This window comes from Kwoniella mangroviensis (assembly GCF_000507465.2).
Source record: "Kwoniella mangroviensis CBS 8507 chromosome 1 map unlocalized Ctg01, whole genome shotgun sequence".
In the NCBI taxonomy this organism is placed as follows: Eukaryota; Fungi; Basidiomycota; class Tremellomycetes; order Tremellales; family Cryptococcaceae; genus Kwoniella; species Kwoniella mangrovensis.
In genome coordinates, this window is record NW_027062533.1 from 3,587,965 (window position 1) to 3,605,220 (window position 17,256).

The following is a 17,256-nucleotide window of genomic DNA, read 5'->3' on the forward strand; positions in this document are numbered from 1 at the left end:
CAATCATCCGCAACCTTCTTGCTCTTCTCATACCAATCCATCAGATCCAATCCTTCCGAATGACTATCAACCAATCCTGCATGCAGTGCACTACCAATAGCAGTATTGTATATATTCTCAGCGTGAGATACAATAGGTTGTATTGTATGGTGCGAAAAGTTTGGCACGATTTGTGAATTTGCCACCATAGAGCGTTATTTTGTAGCTGAATCCTTGCCTCATTATGCATATCAGACTGACATCGATTTCCAGGTAAACTGATTCTATAAAATCAAGACTGCAGTTTTGTGGACTTTCCAAGCCCCTCGAGATGCATGCTTGGAAGCCATGGGGCGATCAGTCGAGATCACCTGCTGCCAATTTCCACCTGGTGCAGCAAACTCAGCTTTTTTCAGGTTGGTATCACTCATCCCTTCAGTCTGCCTGGCGATACTCCCTGCACTTCGAAAGCAGGCAGCCTGGCTTGCCATGGTATGTACTTATAGCGTTGGAGCATGTGGAAATGTGGTTTTGATGCATGGATGCCTATCAAGAACTCTGATTCTAACGCCCACAAGACAAGCGGCTACAGTGGCAAATCACAAATCGTGCCAAACTTTTCGCACCATACAATAGGGGGTATGTCCATTTTCCGAAATTCAGATAATGCACTTGTAAGATCTTCCTCTCTTCTTGCTCTTCTTGAGGTGAATGGGTGTAATTATCTGCAAATTGCTCAGGATAGAAATTGAAACAATCACACGAGATCTCGTAAAAAAAAATCCTCTTTGAATGTCTTGGTTCTCAGGTGAAAGTTACGCGATAGATAAAGCTTCTTGATCAGAAGCGAAGTTATCTCCTATCCTTGCTTTTGGATCTACATCTTTATGTTCACTCATGATTACTTGTGCCCTACTCTCCTCAATTGACAATGCACTGGATGGAAATGATATGATGCGTCTATTAACTCTGAATATCATATTACCATTATTGAATCCATTAAAGTCTTTGACACCAAGGAACAGAGGCTCGGGATCGAGGGCTTCAACTGATGCCTCGAAGATGGGATTAGATGATGTTGGGGAATGGACGGGTTGTATATAACTGTATCGGCGTCTGTCATACTACATCACATCACATCAGGCCGTGCATCAGTCATCTTACAAATACCAAAGCAGGTCTTTTTTTATTCATTCATTGCGTACAGCCGTTGAAGAGAAGGACAGTTTCGTAAAACTCACGATATTCATTCAGCTCTTTCTTCCTCGGGCTTACCCAATTCATTCAACGACGTCTTTATCAAACAATGTATTTTATTATTTGGTTTTCTTCTACTATGAAATCCCTCTTCGACGTAGCACGTAAGATCTTGGAGGTACCTATACCCGTGGACTTTGGCATACCGCTCACGATCGCCTGTTGATCCATCAAGGAGTAGGCGTGAATCGCTTTTCGCCACAGGGGATTTCGAGTTGTCCGTTACATGCTGGAGAATGATGGGAGGATGTCTAGTGGGATTAGAAAGACTTGTGATCGTCTGTGTTCGTGTGATTGAGATGTGTTTGTTTTCGGTTAAGGTAACCGTAGCAGTCACTATGTTTGTTTCTTGACCTGCTGCGGGCGGCCTTTGATGCTGGATCGGTGAGGTGGTGGTGGTGATGGTGGTGGTGAAGAGTGGGCGATGTATGGTCATTTTCATTCCCTTTCGAAGGAAATAGATGTCCAATGTCGGTCGACCATATTCCGCCATGTTGTACTTCATGAGAATAAAATGGGAAGAAAGCGCATCCCAATACTATACTAATCACAATAAACAGTTGAAAATAGCTGGCTCGGATCATCGCCGAATCATCGAACCTGCGGATCATACCTTGCGTCATGGTGACTACAAAGTACGAAAGCTAAGTAACGTTCTGTTCACCGAACTATCATGAACCAGAGGGGATGGAAAGAGCTCCAAGTTGTGAATTCTTGACATACGTCAGAAGGGTTTTATACAATATCTCATACTCGTCGGACGATTTTTACAATAGCTTTCGGACCAAGGGCAGATTTCTGGCGAATGAAAGGTATAACTTAGTTATGCCAATCATCCATTGACCCTAGCTTGACTTGCGTCCTTTGTTCAGTCCATTAATTTTGTCATCCATCCCTTGCCTATCATCATACCACGGGGTTGCGCTCGGACAGCTCTTCACCTGGACCAGAGTTCTAAATAAAATCGCCCATGACCTAGAATTCTCGCCAATACACGGTCCATGCAATCAATCAAAAGATATGAGACGCGATGCACATGTACTGTACCCATCGTGTGCTTCTCTCATCTACGGCCACAGAACTTGGAAAACGCTGCATCCCGTCAGATCTGCAAAGCTCAAGCTGAGTATCGCTCGGTCAGTAACAAGGTCGGGGACGACTTGGGAATTCCGAGTGCTGTAGTTAAAATTCATTTCTTGTGGAAAAAAGCATATCGTGGTCCTTCAATCGAGATTAGCTGGTCATGCCATGTCAACATTATGTCAGTTTCATGAATATAGGAGGGAGAGTGGATGAAAGCGTCATGATAATTTTCACATGTTATACGTATTGTAAACAATCTTTGTACATCTCTGATATTGCTCATCCTCTTCCAAATCTCGCCTCGGCAGCCCTTGCTCTTCTCTCACGTTCAATCTGCATCCTCATCTCCTGACTCATCCCTCCCAATCCTTCTCCACCAACTCTTCCTCCTAGCTTTTGTGGTCCCTTATTAGCTCCAGTATTACCATTGAGGTTCATAGCTGTCGTTCTCATAGCTTCTTCCTTCTGCTTTTGCTCTTCTGCTTCCTTTTCTCTTGCTTCTTCAACTTCAGCTTCTGCCGCTCTTTGTTTTTCTCTTTCTTTCAATTTCTCTTTCAACCCCTTTCTCCTTTCATTCTTCTTGGTATTTTGCTCTTGTTCCAATTCATCTGACAGACCTGATGGGACTCTCGCATCCACCACCCAATCATACCATTCTGGATGATTATGTGCCACTCGTCTAAACACATTACGTATATTCTTATTCGCAGATAATTCGTATGGTTTCCTGTTATTTGACGTAAGGATAGGTTGTGTGGGATCTAACCTTTCTTCTTCCAGTAGATACTTGAGCATCTCCTGTTGACCCGATGAAGCTACCAGACCCAATATCTCGGAAGGTTCAAAGTCTGTTTGGTACTTTGTCCAAAATGGTTTGAGAGCGTCTAATCGTCCTTTACGTATCATCTCTTCTAACCTCTTACGACGATCTAATTTCGCTTCTTCCTCAGGGGAGAGTTTTGGTATAGCAGGTGCAGTAGGAGCAGGGGTGGGTGCGGGAGTAGGTTTTATAGGTTTGTTCTTGGGTTGAAGGGATGCGATGTATTCTTCTTCTAAAGCTCGAAGAGCGTCTTCAGACAAATGTGAGACTTTCATTCGAGTCAGCTCATGCCAACATCGAAGGAGTTCTTGAAGGGTCTAGGTATTGCGAAGCCAAGATCAGCTTTTGTCCGCCTGTCGCACTATGGGGAGAGAAGCTTACTGGTCGTCTGGTAGGGAAAGGGAAAGTCCTGAACCTCTCATCATTCTTACTCAAGACCGCACCTTCATACCCGTAAAAACTCTTTTTACCGTGCGTACTAGCTCTTATAAATATCCTTTCTGAAGCCGCTAGATCATCTTCCCATTCAATCATCAAAGCTCTAATCTCCTCTTGAAGAGCTTGTTCACCATATCGACGTAACATCGCACCCGCTGAGACAGCTTTTGATTTCGCATTATCATTTAAAGCTTGAGAACCACCTTGTTTCTTACGTGCTGCACGTGTTCATCGTCAGCTACGGCTCTTAAAAAGGATCAAGAGAAAGCGGCGGCTCACTTGTGTACCTATGGAACGTCTTGTGCTTCAACACCCTAACTTCTCCTGCACCTTTTACCTCCTGTTTCTCACTTTTACCTCTAGGTTTGATGGAAACTATCATCCCGGCAAAATGACCTCCGGCAACCATTAACAATGTCAATCTCCTTTCTCCATCTTCCTCGTTATTCCCACTCAGCTGCATCCTCTTCAGTTCAGTCAGATAATCCGCGGCAGTATCGAACGGTGGGAACAGAGCTCGATGCACACCGAACTGGGTATCTTTCGGTACACCCAATGAAGGTATTGATGTAGTGGGCGAGAACCATATTACCGCTGTACGCAGGTGGGCACGACGTTGTCTATCTGCTAGTTCTAGTGCTTCTTCATCATCTGATAGATTCTGATTGTTATCGATTGTTTGACGTTTCAGTAATCGAGCGACTTTGGATTGTGAGGATGAGCCGGATGAAGATGAGGATCCGGAATCGGAGCCCGATATGGATGATATGCCTATTGAATCATATGATACATCAGCGTTGATGAATTGTGAGTGGAACTATCATGATTGCTCACCCTCTACCATACCTTCCCACTGCTCCGCACTGACTGTTCTTCCGGCCAGTTTAGCTTTGGCATTATATCTGTGCCAATCCGACTTGAAATGTGCTCTCTGCTCTTCCACAGTATCAAAGTTGGCGTTTGGACATGTCTGGCAGCTCAATCCAGCTGCTCCCGGGAGGTTCGCTTGAGCCGTTTTGGCAGCTGTCGATTTAGGTTTGATTTCTTCCGCTTCGGCGGGAGGTTGAGCTTGTATTGATCGGACTGAGAGGTTGGCCAGGAGTTCAGTAGGGATCGAGTAGACTGATACTCCTCGTGAAAGGATGGAGGTAGGTGTCGACATCCCTACGAGTCGATCGATTTGAATGAGCTCAAGTTGGTGCCGATCCAATCACTGATTTGTAATTCTCTTGATATCTCCTTCTGAACGGTTCAAGCATCGTTGAAGAAAAACACAGACTCAGTCATCGTCGAAATGTCGGAACCGATCTGTTACGTCATCAGGAAGATTGTGAGCCTGATATATCACCACGGCCTTGAGGTTAAGTGGGCCAGAATCAGGCTCATGTCACAAAAGCTATGACACTGCGTTCTAGGGTCGTTGCCGGTCGTGGTCGTGGATGGTCGCGACCACCTTGACCTCGAGACTCACAGACATCAGCCATCATCCATCATTCTTCTATTCTTCCATCATTCAACCCCATTTATCCACTCACTCACGAACATAACGAACAAGACTGATCACAATGGCTGAGCAATTGGTGAGTCAACCTTCCCCCTTCGTACCCAACCAGGAAAAAGGGCGGGCCGGGGTTATGCAAGGCCCCACACCTCCTACGTCCTTACTGTCTTAAGTGTCTTGTTCATCTCATGAGCTGATGCCTGATCTGCCTCTTCAACCCATAGACAAAAGGTCAGCACAATAGAATGATATCAGCTACCATGTGTTGACAGTGACGAGAGCTGACTGGATTTCCTTTGCATGTGTTATTTATAGAACAAATCGCTGGTATGTGGATTTTCCCATTCTCAGAACTCAGCATAGCCGCAATGGACCAGGATAGGAAGGAATACTGATGAGCAGCAACTATGCACGATAGAATTCAAGGAGGCTTTCTCTCTTTTCGACAAAGGTCAGTACGACCCATCTTGCTTCAATACCCACGTGGAATACAAACTGACATCTGGACTGTCCGTTTCCCACCATTTGCCTCGTTTCCTCCATACCGACTCCCCGGTCACAATACACGTTTTGTTCCCATCAATACTTACATGCCTGTGACTGCTCCTCAAACTCGTAGACGGAGATGGAACCATCACCACCAAGGAGCTCGGTACCGTCATGAGATCTCTCGGTCAAAACCCTACTCAAGCTGAGCTTGAGGATATGATCAATGAGGTGAGCTATATATACATTCGCTCAATCGTAGAGCTCTAACAGACAACTCCAACGGCGATTGATATTGATGCTGTTCTGTGTTTGTATAGGTCGATGCCGACGGAAACAACTCTATCGACTTTGCCGAATTCATGACTCTCATGGCTAGAAAGATGCACGACACTGATTCCGAAGACGAGATCAGAGAAGCCTTCAAGGTGGGTCAAATCATTTCTCCAGCCACGGATATACATCTGTAATGCACAATCTCATCCATCACTTGATACGAGGCCGTTACCTCTCAAGTATATAAGAAAGAATTAGTTTTCTCACCACTGTCCCATCTTTAGGTCTTCGATAAGAACAATGACGGTCATATTTCCGCCGCTGAATTGAAACATGTCATGAGTGAGTTAGCTCCTTGTTGAGATGCATACAGCAGTCATTGACAGCGTTTTTGCTCATCATAGCCAACCTCGGTGAGAAACTCTCGGATGCTGAAATCAGTGAAATGATCAGAGAAGCAGACAAGGACGGTGAGTGGTTTTGTCTTCCCACTCATCGCGCGTAACCAAACTCCGTGTGACCTATTCGTGCTGACATCGACAATAGGTGACGGTATGATCGATTACAACGAATTTGTCACAATGATGATGGCCAAAGTGAGTTTTCAACGGCCACCTCTTACCTCGCTCCACAAACGGAACGGAAGAACACAGCTAATCAGTGCTCTCTTCTCGCAGTAAACATCCCGTTAAAACATATCCTGATCGTTTTAACCTTCATTTCATATCATCTTTTGGCGTTTATATGTTTCTTGGAGGCTGAGGAGGGAATGATAAAAAGCAATTCTTATGGGTATTGAAGCTGAGATGAAATCGAATGTGGACTGTCATGTAGATAAATGTCTCTTGCGTACGATTTCCTGAGTGTCTTTTCGATAGCCAAGTAGAGCATCTTTCCCATACTTTGGGACTTGACTTCACGCTCCTTCGTAAAAACCCTCCTTCAAGCAGACCTACCACATGGCCAGTACCTTTTCGCATGACTGATTCCGCTTTCGGCTTGCCGAAGATGGCCTGATACCATCGACTACTCTGGACTCGTTTGGAGCAAAATCACATCGGCAGTCACCATAGGCACCTCGACCTCAGCTGACTCTTCAACCACTTACATCATCCAAGCGGTAAGAGATTTGATCTCGCTTGATATCGTTTGTCACCTCCATGGCTGCCACAGCATATTGATGTCATCTCGTTAAGGACAACGATCCACTGCCGCTAAATAAGGTATGTAAAGCTCAAGCCATGATGACAAGATCTCGCTTTGCTCCTGTTTTACACGATAAAAGGAATGTGAGATGTGTATGCCAGTTAAAGTATCCGTAATGTGTTAAGGGGCATGCATGCATCGTGTTTGACTGACGTCTGAGGCTTTTGTTAAATCCGGAGTATGATCGGTGCAAAGAGGCGTTAGGACATCAAGTATATCTCAGGATCAAAAAGTTTGTTACGTGAGATTTAGGGTGTCCACTCTGACACGACGTCATCTGGATTCAAGGGTCACTTCTACATAATGCTGTACTTGCAAGAGCAAAAGCGGGTTCCTTTTAGCCTTTGTTGGATTGATTATGTAGACGCAGAGGAAAAGAAAGGAAGAAAACAGCCGAACAACTCACAAGCTGCAACTGTATCATCCAGGGGCTTTAGGCCGAGTGAATGGGAACTGAAATGAACTGAATGGAATAATGGAAAAAAAAGGCATACTGTTTTGCAAGCCATGATAAAGAAAATCCAATATATACCTGCCGATGAAAACCTGTACGACCCCCTTTTTCCCTTCTTTCTCTTTCTCTTTCTTTACATCTGAAAAATATATCAATCGTTACTGTAGCTTTATAACCTCTTCTTTTCTTTGATCAATACGTGAGTGTCTCTCTGTACTCATGTGATGCGCTTGTATGCGTCGCTGTTGTGGTAGAGTGGGGGACATTCGATGGCGATGGTGGAAAGGGACGATCAAGTCATCCGATCTATTCGGATCACCGCCCTTCATTCATCATTCATCTGTCCTCATGCCCAGACAGCTGCATCACGAGCTACGTTGTTAGCTCATAAACCTCGGATGTGCTATCCGGTTTTACCACGTCGAGCTATATATCCATAACCAGCTAGCTATTCAGATCTTGAGCATACATATAAAAGGAATGGAAATGCTGATACCCTCTGCTTCCCCTTCTATCATATAACCTCCATTAGCCAAACCAAATAAACCAAATCAGTCAAAATGTCCAACGTCCCATCTGAAATGAGTGCTTTGTACTACCACGAAGTGAGTTACCTGAGTTCGTTGGATGAACTACGAAGTCATGGGAACGATTGCTGATCTGAGCGATTTACGTACTCTCTCTACCCGTCCTCTTCCCCATCGTGTCTGAAATCGGCATCCATTTCACTTTGGATTGGTCAATCTTCTCGTTTACTATGGACCTGTCTATCCTTTTCATCTCTCATCTCATCTACAGGCTAGAAACTTCGAGGTCAAGAAGGTACCTGTACCTACCATCGATGACAATGAGATCCTCCTCAAAGGTGAGCTTAAGTCCCAGTCATATCTTTCCGTGACATGCAGTGGCTGACTACTCCATTGTGTTGATTGTGAACAGTCGACATCTGTGGTGTTTGTGGTACCGACGTAAGCGCAACCTAGGTCTTGGCGTCATAAGGAATCAGGAACCAGAGCTGACCAGAATATTGGTGGACATAGCAACACATCCACGAAGGTGAATTTATCTCCAAATTCCCTTTGATCCCAGGACACGAAGCTGTCGGTAAAGTCGTCGCTATGGGAAAGAACGTCAAAGGATTTGAAGTTGGTGATCGAGTCGCTGCCGATGTAGGAGAGACCTGTGGATGGTGTCACTACTGTCGAAAAGGTGATGAATTGTTCTGTGAACACTTCAGTCCTGCTGGTGTTGCCAGAGATGGTGGTTTTGCCGATTACATCAAATAGTGAGTAACCGATATTCTTCACCCGGCTTAGAAGACCTATAATTCATATATAAATGCTGATTAATGACGATTGAATCGCTTAGCCACTTCGCCAAATGTTACAAGATCAAGAACCTCTCCGACGAAGAGGCTACCCTCCTCGAACCCGCTTCATGTGCCATCCACGGTATGGACAAGCTCAAGATGCCCTTCGGTTCAAAGGTTCTCTTGATCGGTGCTGGTCCAACCGGTTTGATCTTGGCTCAATTGATGAAGCTCGGTGGTGCCGCTCACATCACCATTGCCGCCAACAAGGGTGAGTAGTTGATGTAACCCGGTTTTCGGTAGAGTCAGTACTAACATAGATACTTTTCGTTCGATTAGGTATCAAGATGGACATTGCTCGAAAAGTCGACGCTGCCGATGCTTACATCGATCTTGACCGAAAGGACGCCGCTGCCCAATGGGCCAAGATCAAGGAAGAGAACCCATACGGTTTCGATGTCGTTGCTGAATGTACCGGTGTCGAATCGATCGTTAACGACGCTATCAACTACGTTACTCGAGGTGGTACTCTTTTGGTGTACGGTGTATACGAAGATAAAGCCAGATTACCTTCTTGGTCACCTACCGATATCTTCGTAAACGAAAAGAGAATTATCGGTTCTTTCTCCCAAACATACTGTTTCCCTCGAGCTATCGAGCTCTTGGATTCAGGTAAAATCAAGACTACCGGTATGGTCACCGATGTGTTCGATTTGAAAGATTACCAAAAAGCTCTTGATAAGATGGCTACGTAAGTTTATTTCTCATGTTTTCAAGTTCACCCGGTAAACTGCGCATGAGCTGATTGATGTCGGGTTGAATAGTCGACAAGCCCTCAAGATCGCCATCAAACCTTAAGTTGGCTTGAGATAAGATGTGATCTGAAATATTATCTTGCGGATGCATCAGTTTAGGGATCTACGGATGTCGGATTGGGTTGTGGAATTGTGGAATCGCTTGGCGCAACATAAGAAATTGGGAAGCCGGAATTAGGGAGATGTTGGTGTTGACGGATGTTGATCAGTGTTCATACCAGTAGCATATTTTCAGTAATGATGTTTTTCCATAAAAAATGTATCGATGTTTATATCCATCATTTACCAGCTCAATGGATCACAATGATGAGAGATAAAATGATCGCATTTCCCCTTATACGGGTCAATCACGTATATATTATATACCTGTTGAGATTGCGGACAGAAGAGGTAATGAGGTCCATCCTAGATGCCTTTGTATAATCATACAAAGGATCAAGATACAATATGACCTATCGGGACCTCAACTGCAGTGTAATTCCCAAGAGTACCTCTGATAGATTGATCAGGATATCATAATTGATAATCCTGCATAGCACACTGCATTAAAAACGTAAAATGAATTCGTAATCTATTGATATGAATAGAAGGAGAATAGAGTACTTGAGTACTTGGGAAAAGGACATACTGTACAAACGATTCATCTAGTTTCACGTTGGCCGAGACGGAAATGGGGATTACTGGTGCGATATCGGGACAACCTGTTTTTTTTTTTGCTTCCTACTTCAAGCAAATGTATCGTCGGCGTATGTATGCCTACACCTTCGATCGAAGTTGTTTCCTCAAATCACCAACTTCAGCTTGTAACGAATTGAGCTGACCATCCCCCCAAAACAGAAACATCAGTATATTGCATTCGTCATACGATATTCAGAGGCGAACTTTCACTCACCTCATCGAGTAATTGGATCCTTTGAGATTGCGATTTCACTCTTTCCTCATCCTGTTCATCTTCCTGTACTTTCAACTTCTTCTTCATATCTTCCAGTTCACCTTTAAGCTTGTTGGACAATTGCGATCGTTCATCCTCAGCCACTTGAGCCAAGTCTAGAGCTTTGGCCGATAAGACATCATTCGCTTCCGTCAATCTTTCAATCGTTTCTTTTTCCTGCGATAATTGTACTTCCAAATTCCTTTTCTGGGTAGATACGTTATCCAAAGTCGATTGGAGGTTGTTGAGCTCGTCGAGGAAATGAGATTCGGTAGATCCACTTTTAGCTAATTGATCTTCTAGTACCGCTACTTGTCTATGTACAGCATCATCGACGAACCATGCCAAACATGATCAGAGGATTGCATATCTCCGAGATGTTCAATGGGTGTACATCTGCACTCACTGTTGATAAGTCTCCAGACTCTTGGTACTTTCCTCTACCAACTTCTTTGCTTTAGCTGCATTTCCCTTCAATAATTCCCTCTCTTGACCCATCCTCACTACCCTCTGTACTAACACTTTACCATCTTCTATAACCCCTCTGATCCTAGACAACGTCTCGTTGATATCTCCGACTTGCTCATTATGAGGTTGATACAATTCCTGCAGAGCAGCGAAGTTCAAGGCTTTACTTGGACTTGCAAGTGAAGAATTGCTAACTCCAGTTCGAAGATCAATCAATTCAGCTTGAGCACGTTTGGTGGGAGGAGGTAAGATTGACCAGATGGAGTTGAATTGGGATGCGATAGATTCAAGTTCAGTCGAGAGAGCATCAACTCGAGCTTGAAGGGCTTTGGTACCGGATTGATCGGTTGACATGGAAGAGACGGCAGTCTGAGCGGCCTTTAAGGATGAAGACAGGGATTCATTTCTGAGAGCTAGATCGTTGATTTGCTCTTGTTGATTCTATTACAGAGAGGGATGTTAGTACATAGCTGACCGAGGCGCGAGTCTGTGGGAATCGAAGGGACAAATTCTTTGTACGAGCACTCCCACTCACCCTTATCTTCTTTTCGAAAGCTGCTATTTCCTCCCTTCGACCCGATTCACCCTGGTCCACTCTAGCTTTCCAAGCATTTCTATCTTCCGCCACTCTTCTCAGTTCCTCTTCCAAACCCATATTCACCTCTTGCATCTCCTCCCTTAGACTGACCACTTCCCTCTCTCGTCTACTTATCAGCCCCTTGACTTCGTCCAGGGAAGGTAATACTTCATGTTCACCTACTGAACCCATCTTTCTACCTAACATACTACCAAGCGATAACCTAATTTGATCCATTATCGCTCTATCTTTTTCAGACATCTGCCCAGATTCCAATAATCTTTGTCTATCACCGACCAGACCTGCCCTCTCTTCTGCCCAATGACGCCTCTCGTTCTCCCAACTTGATCTTTCTTTATCCCACGATCGCTTCTCGGATGTCCAACTATCCCTTTCCGTCTGATAAGCTTCTCTTTCATTCAACCAACTTTGTCGCTCTTGTTCCACGGTCACTCGATACTGATCTAATTCTCTAGCTTCTTCTTCTATGGCCCTTTCCCTACGTCCCATCTCAATCACCATCTCCTCTAGCTCTTTCACTCGGTTCGCTTTCTCCGTGCTCTGCCTTATCAATTCGGCTTCACGATCCTTCAGATTGTTGATCTTCATCGACTGTTTGTCGTATCTTGCTTGGGTTTCTGCTGAAGTCCGTTCCAACCGCCTGACTTCCCAGGCCATCACTCCGGACCAATGTTCCATCAGTTTCCGACGGAGGGCAGCTTCTCGATCCTGCAAGACATACACTTCCTGAATACCCCGATACCATTGCACAGTCAGCTACTAGCTCGGGGCAGACACTAGAGTATGTCTGTGAGCTCACCTTCTCAGCAGCTTCTACTCTCTTTTCCGCTTGTTCTAGACTTTCCATCGTTTGCCTCGACATCCTTTTATTCGAGTTATTCAGCTTCTGTAAAGTCTTAGCCGCAGTCAAGATCTTAATCTCCCGTTGAAGTCTAGATTGTGATGATTCCAATCTATTTGATAATAACGAAAGTTCCTACAGATATCCAGGACGTCATCAACTTTTGTGCTAGAATCGATGAATTGATGAACATACCTTCTTCCACCCTTCCACCTCTTCCCATCTACCTATTGGCAATCTCTCGCAATCTACTGCAGCTTGTCCAGCCAGAAGAGCCAATAACATCTCATCTGACCCTTCTGCAAATCCCATTATTGCACTTTCTTTCAAATCTCCACCTGGCCCAGCTCCAAGTCCATTCTCATACGTTGATCCTTCTGTGTCGTGGCCTGTCGACGAGTCTGGAGCAGACATCACTCCGTGTATACCAGCCAGAAGATTTCTTGGCGAAGTGGGCGAGGTGGTACGTTGAGATGCCAACGTAGATCTTCGTCGCACGGGCGAAGGGCCTCTACGAGAAGGATGGTTCTGGAGTCTGTCTAAAGTAGAGGCATGGCCATCTGTTGCAGGTGATGAGTCAAAATATCCCTGTTGGTTGTTATAAGCTTGTGGAGCCTTCAAAGTTGATGATGGTGTGTAGTATCTTTCTGATTGTTCGTTATTTGGACTAAACCTGATCCCACCCGTACTAGGTCCAGCACCGGCAGATTGTTGCTGCTGCTGTTGTTCCAATCTTGTAGCTGCGTCAAACTTCCCTGCTAGATCACTGAGATTTCCGTAGGCATCTTGACTTGACATTGACATGCCATTGGGGCTGGTACGCTCCGCGAGAGGTGGTGATCTGGCTCTGAAGAATGCAGCTTTGGTCATTCGTGATGATACAGGTGAGGCTGGACCTGATCCGGTGCTCATATTGATGGCTATTGGCATCTAAGGCCTTTGTCGTGGATTAACGTGTGATGATGATGGTGTAAAGGAAGGTAGATGGATGCTGTGAGGAAATGTATAGGTGTAGCAACGACATAAATTCGATTTTTTGTGTTTTATGTTGTTGTTGTTGTTTTTGAGACACGCGATATCGACGGTGTTTGTGCCTGGCTGGTGTGATTTGCGCCAAAAGCTTACTTGGGACTCTTGGTTTGCCACTGTACTACCAGTACTCTGTCCACCACTGCCAACCGTGTGGCACCGTGGCACGTGCGTAATCCCTTCTTCGACTTTGCAATTCCTGACTGATTGTTGAGTCCATGCATCGTTGCGGTGGGGCCGGATGGCATGGCGACAATCTCCTACATCACAGCTATCTCCTCATGCAAAAACCACGACCGATAGTCACTGCAAGATGAGAGAAAATGTGGTTCCACTAAATCAATTTCGAGAACAGCGTAGAGATTTCAAATCTTACTTTGAAAAATACAGTCTATGCTGTTCTCCAGGATCATTATGTGTGGAGCGGGATCAAAATAGAAACTACCACTTCTCATGAAAACAAAAACATATGTACATGCCAGTGCCACAGAATACGTCATGCTAGTAGTACCATACCGCCCAGCGGAACATTACCCTCTTGAACCCTTCATCTTAGCAATAGCGGCTGGACCTCGGATCTTCCCCTTAGCCTTGGGCTTAGCGTTTTTCCCTCGTTCCCTCTCGGACTTCGTCAAACTCAACTTGACAGCACCTTTCTCGTTCTTCTCCAGAGTATGTTTAGCCTTCTTCTTAGCCAAACGTCTGGCTTGTCTATCAGCATCAGTACTCTTGACCGCCTTTCTCTCTTCTTTCGAAAGATCTTTGATCTTGTCTCCCAATCTCGGATCACCTTTCGGTAAAGGTCCAGATGACTTAAAGGATGTCTTAGTCGCTTTTGTGGATTTCTTATCTTTATCTAATTTACTGGAAGAAGAAGATGCGAGTGATTTGATGGTATTATTGAGTGTATTGGCCGACGGAAGTGTTTTACAAGGTTGGACTCGAAGATATCGTTTGGCAAATTTGATTTGTTTAGAATCCATAGCGAGTATCTCATCTACACTTTCTCGATCCTAAGGACGCGCAATAGAGGATCAGCTGACGTGAGCGAACGCGCAAGGGAGAAGGTTCATTTGACTCACTGAGAAATGTACATAACCGAAACCTTTACCCAATTGAGTTTCTTTATCCCTCACTATTCGCACTCCCGTTACCCATTTGTCCTCAGCTGGACCTCTCTCAGCCTTGACCAGCTCTTCAAAGAACACTCTGATATCCTCTTCCTTAGCAGCATAGTCTAGACCACCCACGAATAAACTCTTCTTGGGATCAGTCCCACTAGGTAACCATGCATCTCGCTTGGCAAGAGCATTGCCTGCTGATTGAAGCGCTACGGCCGACGGGAGTCGTAATGTGTCAACTCGGATCGTTCGTCCCATGAATGTACTGGTGTTCGCCGTTAGGACCGTTGAAGCAGCTTCGAAGGGATCAAGGATAGGAGCGACATTGGCTGCTCGATCGGGATGAGAATGAGCGAAGACGACATATGCGTTACATGAGGCGAGTTCAGAGTGGAACTACATGGAACAGTCGTCAGTTGAACACCCACCATATGGGGAGAGGCAAGATCAGCTTACATCTTTCTTGATGAAAGCGACCTTCCGCTTGCCCTTCGAATCTAAGAACACCTTGCCCTGTTCAGGCTCTTCATCATCCCCCCTAGATTTTCTGATAGGAAAAACAATTCCTTCATGTTGAGCTCTCCATGCTGCTGTACGCTCTTTCTCTCTCTTCGCACGCTGCGTAGCGTCTTTCTCTGGATCGTCCGTTGGGAGAGAAGCAGTGGGCGCAGCAAACGGAACTGACCGGAATCGTACTGATTCGATCTTGGCAGAAGGAACAAAGGAGAGGAGATGTTGTCGGAGTTGATGTAGAGCAGACTGGAATGATTTCGATCAGTAAATTTCAAATGTGAGAACAGGAGATCTGCTCACCTTTGATTGAGCGCATTCAAGAGGTAAATTACCAACGAATACCGTCCTCCTATCTTTATCTGCTTGTGTCTCACCGATAGGCACATATTTACCTAGCGTTTTACCTTTCTTGGCTTTCTTCTCGGCTTTGGCCTTTACACTCTCATGAACCATATGTTCATTTTCTACATCAGAATCTTCTTCCTCATCTTGGTCGACTACGTCTTTCTCTGATCCTGATTCTTCTTCTGACGCTTCCCCGAACTCATCTTCATCGCCCTCTTCATCTTCATCGGAGTCCTTCTCAGGCTCAGGCGATACTTCGTTCTTCTTCTTCTTCGAAACATGTTCTGTCGGTTGAGGTTGAACAGCGATCTTAGAGCTACTGGCTACAGCTGAAGCAGTTTGAGCGAAGGCACTCTGGGGATTTTAAAAGCAGAAATTCAGCTTTGTTTGGTTGTAGTCCACATATGTATCAAAGCAAGCTCACACTCTTCGCAAAGACATCGTCCAGATCCGTAGCCTTGACCTGACCGAATAACGAGAAGCTCGAATCTTTCCCGGACTGTTGTTCGTCTTTTGTTTTCCCCTCTCTCTTCCTCTTCTTACTTGCGTCATTCTCGGGTGCTTTCCCTTTGGAGGCTTGGATGCTATTCTTGCCCATCTTTCTGTACCTCGATGCTCTAATCTGAGGGTTCTATATTTCAAAAGACGTTGACTGAAGACGAAAGATGCTTGTTCGCATTGGATTTTCAAGATATTCAAAATTCTGTCCAGGCAAATAATCTCTCCACTTTCCCACGTGTCGTTTCACGGATAAATTAACCGGGAGGAACGAATACAGTACTTCGGAGCAAAAGGGATGGAGCGGATAGACAAGTTCTCGGTGTCTTCTGCAAAGTGCCACTTTGATAATCCCGAGATATGAGTTCTGTGATTACCTGATTAGACAAAGAGAGATGTTCCACCGTCATCACTTACGAGTACAGCACAAAAAAGGGGACTGATGGTGCCTGATCAACCCACACCAGAAACGCATAAACAAATTACCCTGACAAAACATTAATCTTGTAAACAAATCTGGTGTTCAGAGGCGTCCACTGATGCGATTTCAATGCACTCAATCGTCATCTTCTCGATGACTCTGGTAACTACATGATATAGACAGGTACTGGGATGTTCAGATTCTGCTACTGAACACGTCCAGCTACTTTGTTTATGCATTTGTTCGATGCGATGGATTCGTTATTGCTCGTCATAGGGTGATACCCATTTGAAAGAAGACGCTCTTCCTTCATATGTCGATGAATATCTCATCTTTGTTGACCACAATGACTGTTGGCAGCTCCAAATGCCTCAAATACGTCTGTGGTGATCAGCCGGAATCGAAATGGATTACAATGGAGCTCTGAAACAGCTTCATCGTTACTACTGCTACACTTGCACTCCCTTTACCCGATCTTCTCCTACTCATTTGGTGCCACATCATAACATTGGCAGCGATATCGACGTATGCAGGTCTGATAACGTATGTGCAGGTTGTAACAGCATCCGAAGGCATATTGTAAAGCGTTCATGGAAGATAGGAAGCGATTTGGACGTATATTGATGATGCAGAGTGTTATTCTGTATCCAAATGAGGTAGTCAAATGATCGGACGAAAACCTCTTTACTTGTATACTCTCATGACAATAGCAATTTGTCTGAAAGCATGATACTTGCGTGCTCAGGCGACGACTGCGACTGAAAGAAAGTCGTACTCAGCTCCTTACAAGATCATCATGACTATTGGAATGTTAACGAATGATAAAGGAAACAGCTCCATCATCTCTCGGGGTTACGATTTCTGTTT

General features: G+C 44.9%; 5 protein-coding genes and 1 non-coding gene across 6 annotated transcripts; 3 read left to right on the forward strand and 3 right to left on the reverse strand.

The window, feature by feature from the left end:
- The first annotated feature begins 2,304 nt into the window (after positions 1-2,304).
- On the forward strand, positions 2,305-2,420 carry I203_101333. The gene has a single exon (XR_010576874.1). It is a non-coding gene; the product is annotated as a 5S ribosomal RNA (ribosomal RNA).
- Positions 2,421-2,598: 178 nt separating this feature from the next.
- I203_101334 (uncharacterized protein) lies at positions 2,599-4,739 on the reverse strand (the record flags this gene model as incomplete). Its single annotated transcript, XM_019146285.1, has 4 exons — positions 2,599-3,456; positions 3,521-3,795; positions 3,857-4,348; positions 4,412-4,739. 4 exons carry the CDS (start codon positions 4,737-4,739, stop codon positions 2,599-2,601), a joined length of 1,953 nt encoding a protein of 650 aa, XP_019004844.1.
- A 403-nt stretch (positions 4,740-5,142) lies between these two features.
- On the forward strand, positions 5,143-6,754 carry I203_101335 (calmodulin; the record flags this gene model as incomplete). The annotated part of the gene is made up of 8 exons (XM_019146286.2): positions 5,143-5,157; positions 5,442-5,529; positions 5,698-5,795; positions 5,885-5,992; positions 6,125-6,182; positions 6,245-6,310; positions 6,387-6,436; positions 6,719-6,754. 8 exons carry the CDS (start codon positions 5,143-5,145, stop codon positions 6,752-6,754), a joined length of 519 nt encoding a protein of 172 aa, XP_019004845.2.
- Positions 6,755-8,060: 1,306 nt separating this feature from the next.
- Positions 8,061-9,667, forward strand: I203_101336 (chlorophyll synthesis pathway protein BchC; the record flags this gene model as incomplete). Its single annotated transcript, XM_019146287.2, has 7 exons — positions 8,061-8,105; positions 8,299-8,365; positions 8,440-8,468; positions 8,541-8,785; positions 8,869-9,080; positions 9,149-9,560; positions 9,634-9,667. The coding sequence occupies 7 exons, from the start codon at positions 8,061-8,063 to the stop codon at positions 9,665-9,667; spliced, it is 1,044 nt and encodes a 347-aa protein (XP_019004846.2).
- A 713-nt stretch (positions 9,668-10,380) lies between these two features.
- Positions 10,381-13,392, reverse strand: I203_101337 (uncharacterized protein; the record flags this gene model as incomplete). Its single annotated transcript, XM_019146288.2, has 6 exons — positions 10,381-10,440; positions 10,517-10,871; positions 10,962-11,464; positions 11,559-12,347; positions 12,421-12,597; positions 12,658-13,392. The coding sequence occupies 6 exons, from the start codon at positions 13,390-13,392 to the stop codon at positions 10,381-10,383; spliced, it is 2,619 nt and encodes an 872-aa protein (XP_019004847.2).
- Positions 13,393-14,021: 629 nt separating this feature from the next.
- Positions 14,022-16,068, reverse strand: I203_101338 (uncharacterized protein; the record flags this gene model as incomplete). Its single annotated transcript, XM_019146289.1, has 5 exons — positions 14,022-14,504; positions 14,574-15,008; positions 15,069-15,371; positions 15,426-15,824; positions 15,895-16,068. 5 exons carry the CDS (start codon positions 16,066-16,068, stop codon positions 14,022-14,024), a joined length of 1,794 nt encoding a protein of 597 aa, XP_019004848.1.
- Between the last annotated feature and the right edge of the window lie 1,188 nt (positions 16,069-17,256).